General features: G+C 40.1%; 1 protein-coding gene across 2 annotated transcripts in view; it reads right to left on the minus strand.

Annotated features, from left to right (window-relative positions):
* Nucleotides 1-6237: 6237 nt before the first annotated feature.
* The window catches only part of CERT1 (ceramide transporter 1), a 61777-nt gene continuing 49899 nt past the window's right edge, over nucleotides 6238-18115 (minus strand). For both annotated transcript variants that reach the window (XM_088535629.1, XM_088535627.1), the window contains 7 exons: nucleotides 14829-14924; nucleotides 14218-14350; nucleotides 14064-14134; nucleotides 12642-12770; nucleotides 11827-11956; nucleotides 7505-7641; nucleotides 6238-6609 (listed from right to left, as the gene is read on the minus strand). In XM_088535629.1, coding sequence (XP_088391755.1) covers nucleotides 7514-7641; nucleotides 11827-11956; nucleotides 12642-12770; nucleotides 14064-14134; nucleotides 14218-14350; nucleotides 14829-14924 — 687 coding nt within the window. In that variant the 3' untranslated portion in view covers nucleotides 6238-6609; nucleotides 7505-7513. The remainder of the gene's footprint in view (nucleotides 6610-7504; nucleotides 7642-11826; nucleotides 11957-12641; nucleotides 12771-14063; nucleotides 14135-14217; nucleotides 14351-14828; nucleotides 14925-18115) is intronic.

The following is an 18115-nucleotide window of genomic DNA, read 5'->3' on the forward strand; positions in this document are numbered from 1 at the left end:
ATAAAGGGTTGCACGTGGATGTTTTATCACTTGCAATTACTCTTTTTTCATTTGTACATGTGAATAAAAGCAAATACTTGAGAAGACCAACAAACATTAATATCAGTATTCTTCTTCCTACCAGGAAAAAAAAAATGAGTTAGAAGACATAGAGCCTAACAATCCAAAATATCAAACTTACTGGAATTCATCCTTCTGTATACCCACATCTCATCACTGCCCTTTTTTAGACACTGTTTTCTTATACTGTCTAGCAATCCTTTTTCTTCCAAGTAATACCCCTTACTGCAAGATTTGGAAAGTGTTGTTTGACATAAGAATAAAATCAGGATCTACACATCGTATAAGAGACTAAGTGTGTCTATTTACAGACAAATAGTAATATAGTTACACAGCTACTTTATAGGGAAACTGTTTCTGGTAATAGCCAAAATTAGAATTGAAAAGCAGTTTAACAATATTACAATCGTAAGAGGTATTCAAATTCTCCTTTTAGCTGTTCCATTTATTCCACTGAAGTTGTCCATGACAATCTCAGTTAATAGGATAGTAAGTAAGAGCTTTAATTTACTTCCTTTTTTTTTTAGAACCCTCACACCCTCCAGGTGATAGAGAAAAGTTTCGTTTAGTTAAAAACAGTATCATAGAGCTGTCAAGTTTATTACAGGAATCATTTTGTTTAGCATCTCAGTGGAAGGAGAGTTGCTTACCCTTTATTTCAGTGCTGCTTGAAGTAGGAGAGTTTTCTGATATGGTTCAAACAAAACGTTGGGAAAACAAAGCTCACAAAAGCATATTTACATTTCTTATACTTTACAGAAACTTAGGAGGCAACCACTTACTACTAAAAATGCAACAATGTCTGCCAGAGACACTGCCATTTTTTTAACTTGTTGCTTGATATGTAACAGCTAAGGGTATGTAGCTGCCAAATACCAATCCTTTAGGAAGAAATCTCAAGTTAACTGAGTTTTCATCACAGGAATTTGGGCAGCTGAAGCCCTGTTAACTGGATTAGTGCTCACTGTGTGCATGCCTCTCAAATGGTCCTCTGAGGCACAGGAACGCTGACTATTCCAGCACAGCTTCACTGAGGCAAATAGCTGAAAACACCATTGTGTTTAATATGTAGCAATGCTTTTCAAACAGGATACAGAGGGTGACACAGCCTATGTGATTTTGGTCGTTATCAAAGGTTGAAATGTTTTGAGGATGAGAACACATCTACACTTGTTTTGTCCATACTGAAGCATGACTTACCCTCGTGAGACTACACCTGACCCAGGGGTTTTGCATCTGTTCCTTTTGCATCATTCCACGTGACTCCTGTTGTCCCAGGACATGGTTTCACCGGCTGCAGGAGGGAGCGGAACTTGCCGAGTTGCCCTGTGATTCAGCTGGTGGTGGTTGTTCCTCAGGGCTGGCGTCACCTCCTGGCTGCAGGATGGCCAGGAGATGTCCCCTGCCACAGGCGCGAGAGACGCACGGCCTCTCTTGCAACACGAAACCGTGGAACGCAATTTGGATCATCAGAAAAGCTCAGCACCACACGGTAGCTTTTCAGGGTTGCTTTCAATTAGCTATATGCATGTTATGATACACAGAAAAATGCCCCTCTCTAAAAATTTAACAATGATATGGTGCTCAAAGCCAAGCTATGCACATTTGAGCATTTTTTTTTTAATCTTATCTCTTAACGGGCTTCTTAATCAGCTGCATTAATGCTGGTAGAGAAAAATTCCAGGCAGATCAGCTCAGGCGAGGGGGACTGAATGGAAAGGTCCCCTTAATAGAAATTTAAGCTTTAGATTACAGATTAACTGTTGCTTGGTCTAACAAAAAAATTGCTTATAAGGATACTTGGTATAAAAATTTAATTTTTTAAAAACTATTAAAAAAAAAAAGCCCCCAAATTGCTGAAATCTGTATTACTGAGCTGTGTTTATTCTAGCAGCAGTCTGTCTGTACAAGAGGCAGATGTGTAGAGAGAAAGAGCCAGTGGTTGCAGCCGGAGGGTGGTGGGGGGGAAATCATTTTCAGGCACTCAAGTGCACTTTTTTTTTCTTCATCTAAGTGCTGTACACTGGTAAGTTCCATGCTATAGTGTTAACCTATTGTTAATTCATTATGAAGTGCCAAATTACCTTTAGTTACACACGTGACTACAGGAGAACCCACCTCTTGCTAACAGCTGTTTTTTTTTTTTTTTTCTTTAAGTTACAGGCATAACCTGTGAGACCAACAATGCAACTTTTCCTTCCTTTCTTCGGCTAAAATAACTGCATTTTGTAAAGGCTTTTCATTTACTGCATTGTATTACCTAAGACCTTAAAATCTTTTAAGACCTCAGCTGCAAGTTTTCCTTTTGTCCAAAAAGTAACACCTTCTGCTTCAAACTGTTTCTCCAGTTGCACCTTCCTGCATTGTTTCTACGGCTGTTTAGATTATGAAGAGCAGCGATCCCTGCCCAGCGAGTCAAGGCAGGACCACTACTGATCCAGGGAGCACCAGCTATTCCTGCTGTGGGGGAAGCTTGTTCTCCTGCAGCCCATGCGAAGCTGTGGGTGCTCTCCTGACTCACACTTCCTACTTCTCCGCACACTTCCGCATCTCTGTTCTTTCCATGGAAGTGTTAATGCTATTTCTGTACAAAAGAAGACAAAAGACTTAAATATAATTTTGTTTGGTGATGGCTTTGCCTGCAGAGGAACTAATCTTTGAGACATTTCACAGATATTTTAAAATACTATCTCACAATAGAAGCTAATTAAAATACTCAGCTTTCCTAAAAAGAAAGCTCTGTTTCTCTGAATAGGCCTTTTCACCATGACAACTTTTAAATAAATCTATAGATTTTATTTATTTATATATATATATATATATATATATAAAATCTATCTACTTAAATAGTTTTGATAAGTCCTCACAACAGAACATGCTAGACAAGCCCCTTCTCAAGTATCACCTTCCCCTAGGGATCTACAACTAGTTAATGTCAAGGATTAGACTTAAAGGGATCTTCAGCCCTACCTGATTTAGTGGGTAAGTTTCCTGGGAATTTGCTCTGACTGACTAGGTTAAAGCAGCCCCACAGACACTTAAGCAGGGACAGTGTGACCTGTGCCTACAGAGTTCAAGTTTTCTGAGCAAGATGGATAGTCCAAGACCTGAAGCCAACTGAAGTGGAATTAGCACACCAGCATAATATATAGTTTAAGCCAGCAAGGTAACATGACAAAAAGAAATGTTTACTAATCATCAGTTCATTTGGGGAGTTGTTGCCATACAGTTTAACAATATAAAACATCTCTTAACATGCTTCTGATCTTGGTACAAAATGAGCTCTTCTATAGAAAGAACAGCTTTAGACAGCTGAAAGACAGCTGATGTTGTCATTTCACAAGTTGTCATTTCAGTAACCTCAATAACACAAGAAAGCTGCTTTCCTGTTAAGTTTTACATCCATGATAGTATGATATATAATTTTACACCTAACCTAGATGATGGTTACAAGGCCGAGCATTTTAAATGTAGGTTTCTCCATGTGTGAGAAATAACACAAACCACAGATTTTTCTTCATAATATTTTTAATACTTTTCACTTTTAAATACTGGTTTTAAATTTGTGATTGTAACATGGAAGAGCCAACTTCTTTAAATTTTAAAACTTATCATTAGGATCATAAAGCTATTATAGAACAAACAGTTACACTCTACACACTCAGGGTACTCAAAAATATGATTCATGTTTTCAGTCTGTAGATGAAGAGTGGCAATTCAAATACAGCGTTATCTGTACAACTTGACAAAAATACAGGTGGACAATCTGATTAAAGAGAACTGGAGAATCAGCACAACTTCAGACAAACCAGCTCAGCCCAAGTAAAAGGTACATTTTTTTTTTCAAAGTGCATGACATCTTTTCTACAGAAAATTTGTGAAAGATGGTCAGATTTTCAGGCAGGAGAATGACTATATCTCATCCCTATTGCCAACACAAGTTGTATCCAGTATTTTTATTTTTGATTTTTTTTCCAGATCTAGTGTGGCAACATATCCAAATTCTCCAGAATGGAGGCAGATAACATTCAGAAAATGGATAGCTGCATTCTCAGTCCTTCAAGTTGGTTCAGTCTGTAAAATACTTCTACAGTCAGGGGCTTCTTCTGGGAAGAAAGCCATCACTGCATAAATGTAATGGCTCCAGCACCTGGAAGAAGAGAACTCAGAGAGCACATATGTGGGGCAGTGACTGGAGAAACAGATGGCCTCAAGGGACAGGGGAAAACAAATCTCCTAAACCCATAAAAGGTGCCTTCCAGGAAAAAGGACATAGCTGCTCCTCACAGATGGACAGTCTGAAAGGTCAACAGATATTCTCCTAGGGACTGACTGACCTTCTTCACGACCTTCTTCACGTATTGCAGCTCCTTCCACATTGGGTTAGAGGCCTCTTACCACCTGGTTGGGCAGGGCTAGCTGTAGTGAAGCGCAGTGCCTTCCTCTACAAGTAGAATGTATTCTTTACAAATAGCATCTGTAGTGTAATTTTATTTACAGAATAAATCACAAAAGTACATCACATTTAGTGCAAATGCAACTAATGATATAAGATTTATATACTGCTTTGTAAACTTTCCATACCTTTGTAAAATAAAGCTATCCAATTAAATTAAGAAACAGTTACTCACCTGTGTTCAACAATACCAAAAATAGCAAATAAGGAATCAAACTTTTTCTATTTTGGACAATGTTATTTCTTTATGTTTTTTTCTCTGTATTTTTTTTTAAAGTTCCCATCAGTGGCTATGGTGAATGAACCATCATTTGGTTGATTGTAAAAAGATGAAGTACATTTGAGGTAATATTTTTTGTTGTTGTTTTTAAAACATCACTATATAAAATGCTCACTGGTGATATAGTAAACATGTACAAATTTTCATCTTATTTGCCTTACTAGCATTACCATATAGGCACTTTTCTACATATTCAAATCAACAGAATAATTCTGTAATAAGGCATATTCCATGCACACCATTAGAGAAAGGCAAATAAAAAAAGGAAAAGTTATGGAGCATGAAACTTGCGTGCATGTCTAATGTGTTATGTATGCTTCCATCTCCATAGAGAAGATGAGTAGGTAAAATTTTATTTTATTTTTTTTTCTCCTCTCTCAACATTGTGCAGATAGCATTTAATCATTTGCCAAATCTTCATTAAATAAATATCTTGCTTTTACTTTCAGGCACCTACTATAATATACCAAACAAGACTTTCGGCTTTCTTTTGAAAAAATATATCTGAATTTTTTATTTTGAGACATATACGTTAGTGAAACACCTGGCAGTCTCCGGATAGTCTCCAACTACAGGACAAGAATAAAAATACCTTGAAAGTGAGTACTGGTCTGCCACAGTTCTCCTAATGAGCATCTCCAGAATCAAAGGCAGGCAAAATATCCAACTTTGAAATTCTCACAGCAACTAAGGGGAACTTTCCAGTAGGAACTATGTCTCCTCACAGCTCTGCTGGATATTTGATCAAGAGGTAAGTATTAAAGTGATTCACATTTTCTACATGAACCTCATAGCATGGCTTTAAGATGAGGGGAAAAAAAACATGCAGGATAAGAAAACATACTCATCCTCATTTCCAGACTGGGAATGTGGTCCTAAGTAGTCCCAATTGCTTCAATAAATATTATAGTGTACCTTTCTCACAGCTTCAGAAAAGTCTTGGATACCATGCAAGAAAGCAGTCCACATGTAGCATGGACAGATGACTTCTAGCTTTCAGCCAGCTTTTAGCTTTCATGCTCTCTCATACAGAATCTACCTAGAAATTTCTGGATCATGTTTAATAACAAAAATCTGTAGCACATTACATAACTGAAAAATACAATAGAAATATAAAGATATCTGAAAAAAATAAAGCTTTTCACACTCTTACTCCTTCAGACTTGGAGGTCTTCATAAGAGTAAGACAATAGAAAAGGCAAAGTCACCAGGATATTGACAGCCCTCAGTTATTAACTGACATTTTACATAACAAGATGATTCATTATAGAAACCAGCAGCAACGAACTATGATTATACAAAGCTAAACAAATCCTGCCAGTAACTCACCTAGGCTTTACTGAACTCCACCTCCAGCAAATACCACAGATTTTTGTGCATATAAAGCACATACAGTATGCTATATGTGCATTTGTCTTTTGTGCTTTTTAGACATGCACAAAAACTGCTCAAGTATCTTAGGAAGGCTTAACAGTAAAATTCTGCAAGTTGTTTAAAATTAAAGCAGTAACCCAAGTTGGTGATTCAAAGTTGTACATCCTTCCTCTTTTAAAGCAAGCAAATAAAAATAGAGCCATATACATGTTATCAATACATGTATTTATAATTACACACTGATTCAGCAGGAAAAGTTAGCAGGAGAAAGATAGTGTTAAATATTCAGCCTCATGGTGTTGCAACATTTCTTCACTTCAGTATACAAAGCCTAGAATTTGGGCCATGAAAAGACTGTAGATCCTTCGTTCCAGCATGGAGTGCTCTATACATGGTTACTTCTCCAGCACGGAATGCTCACCCAGTCTTGCTCCAATCACTGTAGAAAGGCAAAGAAAATGAATTTTCAGCATAAATAATAAAACAAGGGGTAAAAACTTGCTAAATCCCTTAAATCACTTAGAAACACTATGACCATATTTGAATTGTCAGCTCATGTAAGACAGTTCAGCTCTGAATGGTTCACCTACACTAGTTCTCTAACAATATACAACTAAAAATGAGAGACGTATTACAGGGATACCTGTTCTGGAAAGATCAAATGACTAAGACTTTTGGAGTTTGAAACACTAAACAGAACCTAAAAAACCGAGAAAGTTTGGCCAATTTTTGCAGCAAAAAGTGGCCAAACACATTTTCAGATCATGCTCTAGTATTAGAACTACCAGATACTACTGTGCAGCTGCAATTCAATGCTTGGACACTACAGTTGTAAATAATAGAATATATACTGCAACATACTGTAAAAAAAAGGCATAGACTTACTTAGGACAAAAGCTCATGTCTGAAAAATTCAGATCCCTGTCACCATCAGGTGATGGGGAAATGCCTTTCCAACATCCTGACACACATCATTTATTTTTTAAATATTAAAATCATTTTAGATTAGTCCAATGACACATACAGTTAAAATACATCCACAAACTTCAGAAAGCATCTGTAAGTTCCTTTCATTAGGCCCATCAGAAAGACTGATTTTAAATACTCTAGTAATTCAATTTCTCTGTCAGAAAGGCTCCACCATCGATTAAAATCCCAAACCAGAAGTTTCTGTTAATATAAAAGAGTGCTTTGGAGCTCACAGTATTTTCAGATGTCTGACCACAAAATTGAACATATGCACTGAATTTATGCTAATGGTGATAGGATATTTCTAGTTTGGATTCCTTTACCTGGCCCTAAACATTTACAGCAGTGAAGAAAAGACTGCATACCTGATAATACTAGAACAAAATCGGCTTTCCTGCTGTTTTCTCTTGCACATACGATGTAAAACGCTTCAAGAACTTGGGATATTCTCGTTTTGCCACTGCCCGTAACACTGACGCTGGCGCCCATCCTCCTGGGTTCACTAGAAGTAGACATTAAATTTGATTTAAATTGTACTCCACAAGCCACGTATACGGCCAAATCAGTAGGTAAACAGGAGGAATACATTATGTCGGGTTCTTACTCCAGACAAGCCTGGGACTATATCAGAGAGGCTAACTGCTCCCACACAGATTCAGGCACCATCTGAAAAGCAGGGCAGCATTTGGGTTGCACAGTTGTAAGAATAGTAGGGGACACACATAGTCAGACAAAAAAAAATCCTATAAAAGTCAGAAAGAAAAAAAAAAACTTTATCCTTGCAATTCATTTTCTGGAATAATAGCGGGAGATTTTTTAATTTAAATTGAAACCAAAGCAACTTATCCCAGGGTTTAACATCATACAATATTATTTATGCAGAATTTATAACAAATTATATCACTACACAAGGGAAATGGTTATTGGAGCCATGAGATTAATTGTACAGACTTCCATTTTTTGGTAGGTTATGGTAGTTAACTAAAATAAGCAGATAGCTATCCTTAGAAATTTTTAGAATCTATTGCATCCCAAAATTCCATTTGAAGTACATTTCTAAAGACTGGGCACAGTAACAATACACTTTGGTTTTGATAACTTTGCAATCAGTTATAAGAACCCTATCAATTCAAGAAATAATCATAGAATCATAGAATCGTTAAGGTTGGAAGGGACCTCTAGAGATCATCTAGTCCAACCCCCCTGCACACGCAGGGTCACCTAGAGCACGTGGCACAGGACTGCATCCAAGCGGGTTTGGAAGATCTCCAGAGAAGGAGACTCCACAACCTCTCTGGGCAGCCTGTTCCAGGGCTCCATCACCCTCACTGTTAGAAATATTTTCCTAAGGTTGCTGTGGAACTTTTGGTGTTTCAGTTTGTGGCCATTACCTCTAGTTCTGTCGATGGCCACCAGTGAAAAGATGCCAGCACCATCCTCCTCACTGCCTCCCTTGAGGTACTTATAGACACTGATCAGATCCCCTCTCAGCCTTCTCTTCTCCAGGCTGAACAGGCCCAGCTCCCTCAGCCTCTCCTCACAGGGCAGATGTTCCAGGCCCCTGATCATCCTTGTAGCCCTGCGCTGGACTCTCTCCAGCAGCTCCACATCCCTCTTGTATTGTGGAGCCCAGAACTGGACACAATACTCCAGATGTGGCCTCACCAGGGCTGAGTAGAGGGGCAGGATCACCTCCCTCGACCTGCTGGAGATGCTCTTCTTAATGCACCCCAGGATCCCATTGACCTTCTTGGACACAAGGCCACACTGCTGCCTCATGGTCAACTTGTCGTCCACCATGACACCCAGGTCTGCAGAGCTGCTTTCCAGAAGGTCAGTCCCCAGCCTGTACTGGTGTCTGGGGTTATTCTTCCCCAGGTGCAGAACCTTGCACTTGGCCTTGTTGAATTGCATGAGGTTTTTCACCGCCCAGTTGTCCAGTCTGTCCAGGTCCCTCTGGATGGCAGCGCAGCCCTCTGGGGTATCAGCTACTCCTCCCAGTTTGGTATCATCAGCAAACTTGCTGAGGGAGCACTCTGTGCCTTCATCCAGGTCATTGATGAATAAATTGAACAGGACTGGACCAAGGACTGACCCCTGGGGGACCCCGCTAGCCACAGGCCTCCAACTAGACTCGGCACCACTGATCACCACCCTCTGAGCTCTGCCATCCAGCCAGTTCCTAACCCACCTCACTGTCCACTCATCTATCCCACACTTCTGGAGCTCGCCCAGGAGGATGCTGTGAGGGACGGTGTCAAAAGCCTTGGTGAAGTCGAGATAGACGACATCCACCACTCTCCCCTCGTCTATCCAGCTGGTCATTCATCATAGAAGGCTATCAGGTTAGTCAGGCAAGATTTCCCCTTGGTGAATCCATGCTGACTACTCTTGAGCACCTTCTTGTCCTCCCATGTGCTTGGAGACAACAGCCAGTAATGAGCCATTCCATCACTTCTCCAGGGACGGAGGTGAGGCTGACTGGCCTGTAGTTGCCTGGGTCCTCCTTTTTTGAAGACTGGCGTGACATTGGCCTTCTTCCAGCCTTCCGGCACCTCCCCCGTTCTCCAAGATCTTTCAGAGATGAGGGAGAGCGGCTTAGCTATGACATCCGCCAGCTCACGCAGCACTCTGGGGTGCATCCCATCAGGGCTCATGTATTTGTGGGTATCGAGTTTCCTTAGGTGCTCTCTGACCCAGGGCAAGTCTTCCTCTCTCCAGGCTTCTCTTGTCCCTAGGGCCTGGGGCTCTAAAGGTCTGCCCTTGGCAAACACCGAAGCAAAGGTGGCATTCAGCAGCTCTGCTTTTTCTGTGTTATTTGTAACCAGGGTGCCCATCCCATTCACCAGTGGACTCACATTTTCCCTGATCTTCCTTTTGCTGTTAATATATTTGAAGTAGTTTTTCTTGTTATTTTTAAAGTCTCTTGCCAGATTGTGTTCCAAATGTGCCTTGGGTTTCCTTGTCACATCTCTGCATTCCCTGACTACATTCCTGTATTTCTCCCAGGGGACCTGTCCTTTTTGCCACATTCCGTATACCGCCTTCTTCTGCTTGAGCATTGCCATAACCTCCTGCTCATCCACGCAGGTTTCCTGCCCCCACTGCCTGACTTCTTACACACAGAGATGCCCCGTTGCTGGGTGTGGAGGAAGTGCTGCTTGAAAACTAACCAGCTCTCTTGGGCCCCCCTTCCTTCTAGAGCTCTAGTCCATGGGATTCTTCCGAGGAGGTCTCTGAAGAGGCTAAAGTTGGCCCTCCTCAAGTCCATCGTTGCAAGGCAACTTACAGCCCTGCCACCTCCTCGTTGGATCCATGAACTCCACCAACTCATGGTCACCCCCGCCTTCACATTTCCTACAAGTCCCTCTCTATTTGTTAGCACGAGGTCCAGTAGCCCACCTCTCCTCGTCGGCTCCTCCACAACCTGCATCAAGAGTTATCATCAACGCTCTGCAGGAACCTCCAGGACTGTTTGTGCCTGGCTGTGTTGTCCTTCCAGCTGATGTCAGGGTAGTTGAAGTCCCCCATGAGAACCAGGGCCTGTGACCATGAGGCAACATCCAGCTGACTACAGAAGGCCTCATTAACCTCCTCATCCTGGTCAGGTGGCCTGTAGCAGACACCCAGCACAGTGTCTCCCACATTAGCCTGCCCTCTAATCCTCACCCACAAGCTCTCAACTCGCTCATCACCCACCCCCAGGTTGAGCTCCATGCATTCCAGTTGCTCTCTCACATAAAGAGCAACTCCACCACCTCGCCTTCCCAGCCTGTCCTTCCTAAAGAGCACGTAGCCTTCCATGGCAGCACTCCAGTCGTGTGAGCTATCCCACCATGTCTCTGTGATTCCAATGGGATCATGACACTGGGACCGCACACAGATCTCCAGTTCGTCCTACTTATTCCCCATGCTTCCCACATTGGTGTACAGGCATTTCAGGGAAGTAATTGAGCCTGCAGGTTCCCCAGGAGGGGTGAAAGAGGACCCTCCATAATCATAGCCTATCCTCACTTCCCCACTACCATACTCCCGCTGGATGCCATCTGACTTTAGCTATGTGGTACTGATTGTCCTGTCTGTGTGACACTCCCCTTCCCCCTTGTCTAGTTTAAAGCCCTGCTAACCAGGTTGGCCAGTCTTTTGGCAGAGACGTGTGCCCCTCTTGCTGAGTGGTTCCCATCATTCCCCACTAGTTGGTGATCATAAAAATGAAATATGAGGACTGGATTATAGAGCTTGCAAACATTTTCATACAAAATATATTTGTATCTTCCTAACACTGGGGGGCAAGAATTGTAATTTTATTACCAACAGCTTTTCAGTCTAACAGGTTGAATCGGGAAAATAATTTTACAGCAACATATGAATAAAAAGCAGTCTATTACTGAAACTAAAAGCTATGCCAAATCAATGCAGTTGGAGACATTTCTTCCTCCTCCTGTCCCTCTAAAGGAGTTTTAGGACCAAGCTACACACTCTTTTTTTTTTTTATTCCTTCTAGAATACCAAACAATGAACGATTCCTTTCCTTGCTGCAGCATACAATTTCAAGCCTTTCTGAATACAAAGAACAAATGTGAACTTGCAAAACTTTAAAAAGAAACTTCAATCTTGTATTCGTCAGCACTCAGGTCACCAGAGACAGCATATACAGTGAATGCCATACTGCAAGAGTTATACTTACCATTGGCTACATATGTAATCTTGCATAGGATATTGTCCCTGCTTATTTCCTTGTTCCCCTCTGGCGGGCTCACTAGCGTCTGACAAATCATAGCAATATTTATTTTTGCACGGACACATCGATTATTTAGCTGTCAAAGAATGAAATACTTAGTTAGCCGCACAGATGCCAAAGAAAGAAATAGCACCAAACAGAGTTTACTTTAGCATGATTAATATTTTAATCTAACATGAAGTCTAAGAGGCTCCAAGTCACATTTCAGCTTGCATTTTAGAACTACATGGATGTAACATGAACATGAAAGAAAAGGTGCAAGAATCTCCTAGCATCTACAAATGTCAGTTAGTAACTTTTCCATTATAAATGGGCAGTGCACAGAAATAAGCACAAGAATATTCCCAAGGAACAGCCACTACTACCATCTGACAGAACCAAGGCAGAAAAGGGTAGCCTGAGGATTTAACAAACCTCATATCCACAAAGTCATACAATCTTACCCCATCACATTATCTGAGAATACTGAAGACAGATTTTATGGAATTACATCAGTATAACTTCAGTCTTTTCAAGCATTATCAGGGCTCTGGAATTTTTGCTTCCGTTCCCTGTTATACCTCAAATCAGCTGACTGCTGAGAAAGGGCAAAGCACCTTTTGGCTCAGAACAACTTGATTAAGTTATTGTATTAACTGATGTAAGCAAATTATGTTGTTTTTCCTTAGAATTTTTCCCTTACACTAGCATTGCATTACCATTGTGTAATAGGAAAACGTTATTTTGGAAGCAGAGCTTTACTGAATGAGAGCAGCACTTACAGGAGCACTGTCATGTTCCACAGAGAAATTGCACACAATCCACGTCTCTGGGTCGTTTTCACTGAACGCTGGGATCTTTCTGATGGCAGACAGATACAGCACATCCCGCTGGGAGGCAGGCCACACCCTCTGTGGAAAGATACTTTATTCTAAGCTTTTCCACTTTGGCAAATTAAGTACATGCCTACTATTTGATGAAAGAAGAAACAGAAGCATTATAAATAAGGTCAGTCATTTTAATGGTAAAAAAAAAAAAAGGGTTTAAAATTGAATGCAATTTTTACATTTAAAACAGAACACAGTTGCGGTACAGATCCATATTGGGTCATACGGATGCATTTTATTTTAAGACAAACTTAACTCAAAAAAGTTTAAGGCGAGAATTTAAAAACACTGAAAGGCAAGAAGACTAGCTGCAGATGACATTTTCAGCATAGGCAGCTCCCCTACAATATTCTCAACATCAGGTTTGCATTTTAGGTAATACTTGTATCTGCTAGTTCAGTTTGTGCCTTAACTATTGCAGATGTGTCCACAATGTGTCTGTACATATACATACACCAAGACAAAGAGAGAAAGCTTCTTAACAGAAAAATGTTTATACTGCTACCACTTCAGAGATTAAGATATGGTAAACTGATATTATTGAGATACAATATTTCAGAAGTAAAAAATCTAATAAAATAAGCTAGAGAAGCCATTTTCCTGATACTTTGGATGGGAAAAGGGAAGGAAATCTGAATCTTAAAAAGCTGCGCAGTTCACACAACTGCTTTTTATATAAAGTGGTCTTCTGTTACTGCAGTTTTAGGCACTTATACAAGTGGTAACCTGGGCCAAGAGAACAATTAAGAGAACAAACATTATGTCCAAGTACACGAGTACTTGGACCATGCAAGATTAAGGATAAATCTGTATACTTCATAGACTTTTTTCTTGAACTCAACTGTTATAATTATTAAGTTGCACTTTGAATTAATATTTTGTTAAAAAACACCAGGACTGGTTGGTGGAAAAAAATAATGCAAATATTAAAAGCAAAAGTGTGTTATTTAAGCATATCAGTAAATATATCACTCAATGCAAATGCATATGTTAACAGCATGCATTATTGCAAACTCCGCTCTCGGAGAAAATACAGCACAGTGGTATAATTTTTTCTTCCTTAGTCAGTGCTGATTTGTTTTTTATGAACCTGTTTGGTTGGCAATGATACATGTAGTGATTAACAAGATCTCACCTGTTATTACAACTTTCAAACAAACTTCCAAAAATGGACAAAGCTCAGTTTAATACAGAACTAGTTCTGAACTATTGTTTAAAACTGTATTTTAAGTTGTTAGAATCCTGGAGTGCTTGTAGTACATTGGAATAAACATGTCTCATGTCTCAGTATGCTGTATATAGATTAAGCGTTACTACCTTATGTGTCTGGTAAATGATGATTGCATTGTCAGATAGAGTTTCCACAACATGGAAGTTTTCAATTGTCGCTAAAAGAAAAAAAAAAAATCTTCAGTTAACAAGAACACAGACATTATTGAACATGCTTACTGATAAAAAAAAAAATCCTTACTTTCCCAGTCGTTACGAACATCAACATTCCAGAAGTAGTGGCAAACTTCATGCCCTGTTACACCTTTAACTGCATGTGTTGCCTTTAAAGGATCTAAAACTATTCCATTCTCTTCCACTTCTCTTCTGTATACCTACGGTCAAATACAAAGAAGTGCAGAACATAAAAAGTTAAAATGGTATTTTAATTGTTTACAATTTAATCACCTAAGAGACACAAAGAAAAACCCACCTACACACTCACCTCAGACTAACACAAATAATTTGCCATATCAGTGCTCTCTGGCAACTGCCAATGTAGATGTTCTCATACGGCACTTTGCAAGAAGGGGAGAGTGAGACCGTATTTCAGACTCTCTTCTCAAATGATTTCGCTAACTTACTTGTCACAGGACACAAGGATCACCACAAACACTTACAACAGAGCAAATGAAACAGTAACTGTAAGATCTAGCTCTTGTGGACGCTGGGCCTTACTTAAACACAGCTATTCTTTGAGAGAACTATTAACAGCATAACTTGTGAGTGATAGTATCCAGAGGGGGAAAAATACTCTTAATAGCACACTATCTTATATTAGCTAAGTCAAGAAACAAAAGGTCAAATACTTACCTTCATTTCTCCTTCTTCTACCACTAGCTGCCAATTGGCATCTCCTCCTACATCTTGTAAAGAATAAGTCATATGGTTCTGTACCATCTCTTCTACCTTTAAAGAGAGAAAAAACAAGCACATCTTTTTTAAAACATTCCTTACGTTTTCCTAGACTGGAATCTGTGCAACACTGGAAACCACACTAAAGCAAGGCTTCACATCCTGTGCAGGAGCTGAACTTGAACAGAACTCTCTATCGAAAGAAAGAACAAGCAGGACTGGCAATCTTTTCAGAAACAATGACAAAGCGTGATTCAATTTCTGACTCCTTTCTTTATAGTTATTTCCCAGTCTCCTCTGTGGCTCTGAACTGTCAAAATTCACTATTTCCATCTACTGACTGCTTCATTTCAACATTTAAAGATTATTTTGCACATCAAAACAAAATTATGATGCACTGCAAGATATGAAAGCCAAGATTCAGTGAAGAACAAGACTGGACAAAGGGTGGGGAAAGAGGAAATCACCTAAAAATGTGAATACTATCAACTTATCTTGCAACCAAAAAAGCAAAGCATGCCCTGCTGTTTCACAAGCACCTTTATATAATTGCCCACTGGAAAGAAATTAAGAGCAGAAATGCTTACATTTCAAAAATGAAAATCATGCAAAACTCCACTGGTTAATTTCTTTTTTCCCCCACTCCCCCAAATCTCCCCTACTATTTTCAAATCCTGCTTACTGCCAAATTTAAGTTTAGCACCTTAAAAAAGGAGGAAACTAAGGATTTTAGTCATGATTTAGCATTTATAAACATTGCAAGCAATTTGATATTTTTCTCCACCATATGTAAAGGTAGGTGACTACTAGAAACCTTTTCGCAAGTAAATTTGATTGTCACTGTTTTCTTGAATTACCAGGAATGTTTTTCTAATAAAAAAGAGTACTTAAAAGTTCAGCTGATAGATAAACACACCAATTCAAGTATCATTTCAAACATCACTTGAGCAGCAGTACAAGTGGAAAGCAAAGTTAAGAAACATTTGACAATCTTTTCTAATATGATGTGGAATTAAGAGATCTTGTTTACATGGAATATAAGCAATAACTCGGTTCATACTACACATCTTTGGGCAACAAAGTACTGGGTAGAAAAAAGGTCATTGATCCAAGTCAAAATCTAAGTATAACAAAGTGAAATACATTGGATGGAATCTTTATCTTAACTTGCATTTCTGCATTGAAATCTGTATTTAAGAGTACAGACTTTTTCTCCTGTTTTGGGAAAGGCTACAAACTAGGAAAAATTGCAAAACTTTCATTTCTACTTTTCAAAAGGTGGTCTTTTCCTGTCAGTTACTAACAGGGTCCCTACAAAAGTTTTTCCTTCTCAGGATACTCTTTATGATAGAGAGCACAGTCCAAGGGAGGTAGAAAGCGTAGACCATTTAAAACTTCAGTTTAACAATTCTTGGCCACATTTCTTTCAGAAAAGAATCATCTCCATGCTTCTGAGCTTCCCTGCAATATTTTCACATCCCTGCTTCCCTTTTCCACCAGGTTTTAACCTTCTATGGATAGAGTTCATACTTATGCTTAGTGTTTTGCCACTTCTGCTTTTACTAAATGCAGCAGGAGGAGGGGAAGAGCAAGGAAAGAATGAGAGGTGCCCAGAGCAGCACATGCAGCACGATCACTTCTGCTGGGGCGGGGAGCAGCAGTGCCCTCCATGGGCTGGTGCACGTGGCCTACTCAAACAGCAAGCGGTTCAGCCACCAGGTCGCAGTCAGCCTGCACCTACTGCAGCTGCCAGGGTCGGGGGCACTGCCTCTCTGCAGCTGCATAGGACACGATTCCCTCTGGGTTCCTGGCAGGCTGCAAGCCCAGCCTGCAAAAATGCTTTATCCTCTATCACCAAGGCTTAGTCTGCAACCTTAGGCAGGCAGACCTGCGCTACAGCTCAAGCTGTTTGGAGAATTGGTAAGTCCTTTAAGAAATGAGGCCGTCTTCAGAACGTCTGCAGAGTTTAAACTCAGACCTCTCGCTCAATTGGCAAAGATAAATCAATACCTTTCTGGAGGCTCCCTAAGAAAACAGCTCCCACCAGCATATACAGTCCAAGGAAATGCTTTGTAAGCACAGATCTTCTGACCTTTGTCACACAATTAAAATCTTTCCCAAACAGCCAAAAATGATATGTTACAACACCTCTGTTATTCTTTGCCCCATCAGAAGGATTAGATGGGGCTTCAGCTAAAGAGGGTGAAGAACCCCACTGTATTAGCAGTCAGTGGCCAGCATAAGAGCATATTTCCTTTCTACTGAGAATTCCCCAGGCGTAAGAGAGATGCCAAGAGATTCAAAACAAGCTGCAAAGGCTTTACAAAGATTATAAATGACTACCAAGCCTTTGAGGAATGAAACAAGTGACATAGCAGAAAGCAGCTACAATTTCAAAAGCCTGATATCAAGTTGTTAATGACTTTAAGAGAGTCCTCTAAAGCAGCTGAAGTAAATCTGATAAGCAGTGAAGCCAAATGAATATTGTCTTGGAACCTATAACGCCTCACAGCAACACTAAGCACCTTGCTAATATGTAGCTTCCTCAACAGCAAGTGAACAAGCTAAGTCACAATTCATTCATATATCTGGTCCATTTTTAAACCTAATTAATTCTTAGGGAATTCTGAATATTCCTTTGAGATTAAAAACTTCTTTAAAGTACCAAGGTTACTCTTACAGAAAGAGGTGCTTAAATCCTCCTACAGAAAGAGGTGCACTACTCCCTCTACCCCCTCAAAACTTTCACACTTATCTCCTCTTCACAGAGTCCAAGTTGACAAAATGTGGTAACATTCTAATATCTTCTCGGTCAAGAAATGGGAAGATACTGACCACCAGCTTCCATCAGTTTCACCACAATTACCCTCCCATAGCAATCACAGCATTGCAGAGAAAACCAGAAACTATCCATCCAACTTACTTAGACTATTCAGGCACACAGAGCTGCTGAGAGCCACACAACAATAGCTTCTACGCCCATTTGTTCTGGAATGAACAATCTAAGATTTAGTTGCTAACATTAAGTCTCTAAAATCCATTCAAAGCATGAACAGACAGTGAATCTTCCAAAGCTCATTGTGCCTGGTCACTGCATTGGTTAATTGATCAGAGAAGTCTCCCATCCCAGGAAAGATGACTGAAGTCATGCAAGCTATGGTTAAACACACACTCAGGAGAATACCCTGAGCAGGAGGCACATGTTATCTACAGGGGTGCCTCAGCAGTCAAGCATATTTGCTCTT

This window comes from Tinamus guttatus, unplaced genomic scaffold (assembly GCF_059628265.1).
Source record: "Tinamus guttatus ecotype Peru unplaced genomic scaffold, ASM5962826v1 Tinamus_guttatus_pri_ptg000637l, whole genome shotgun sequence".
NCBI classification, from domain to species: Eukaryota; Metazoa; Chordata; class Aves; order Tinamiformes; family Tinamidae; genus Tinamus; species Tinamus guttatus.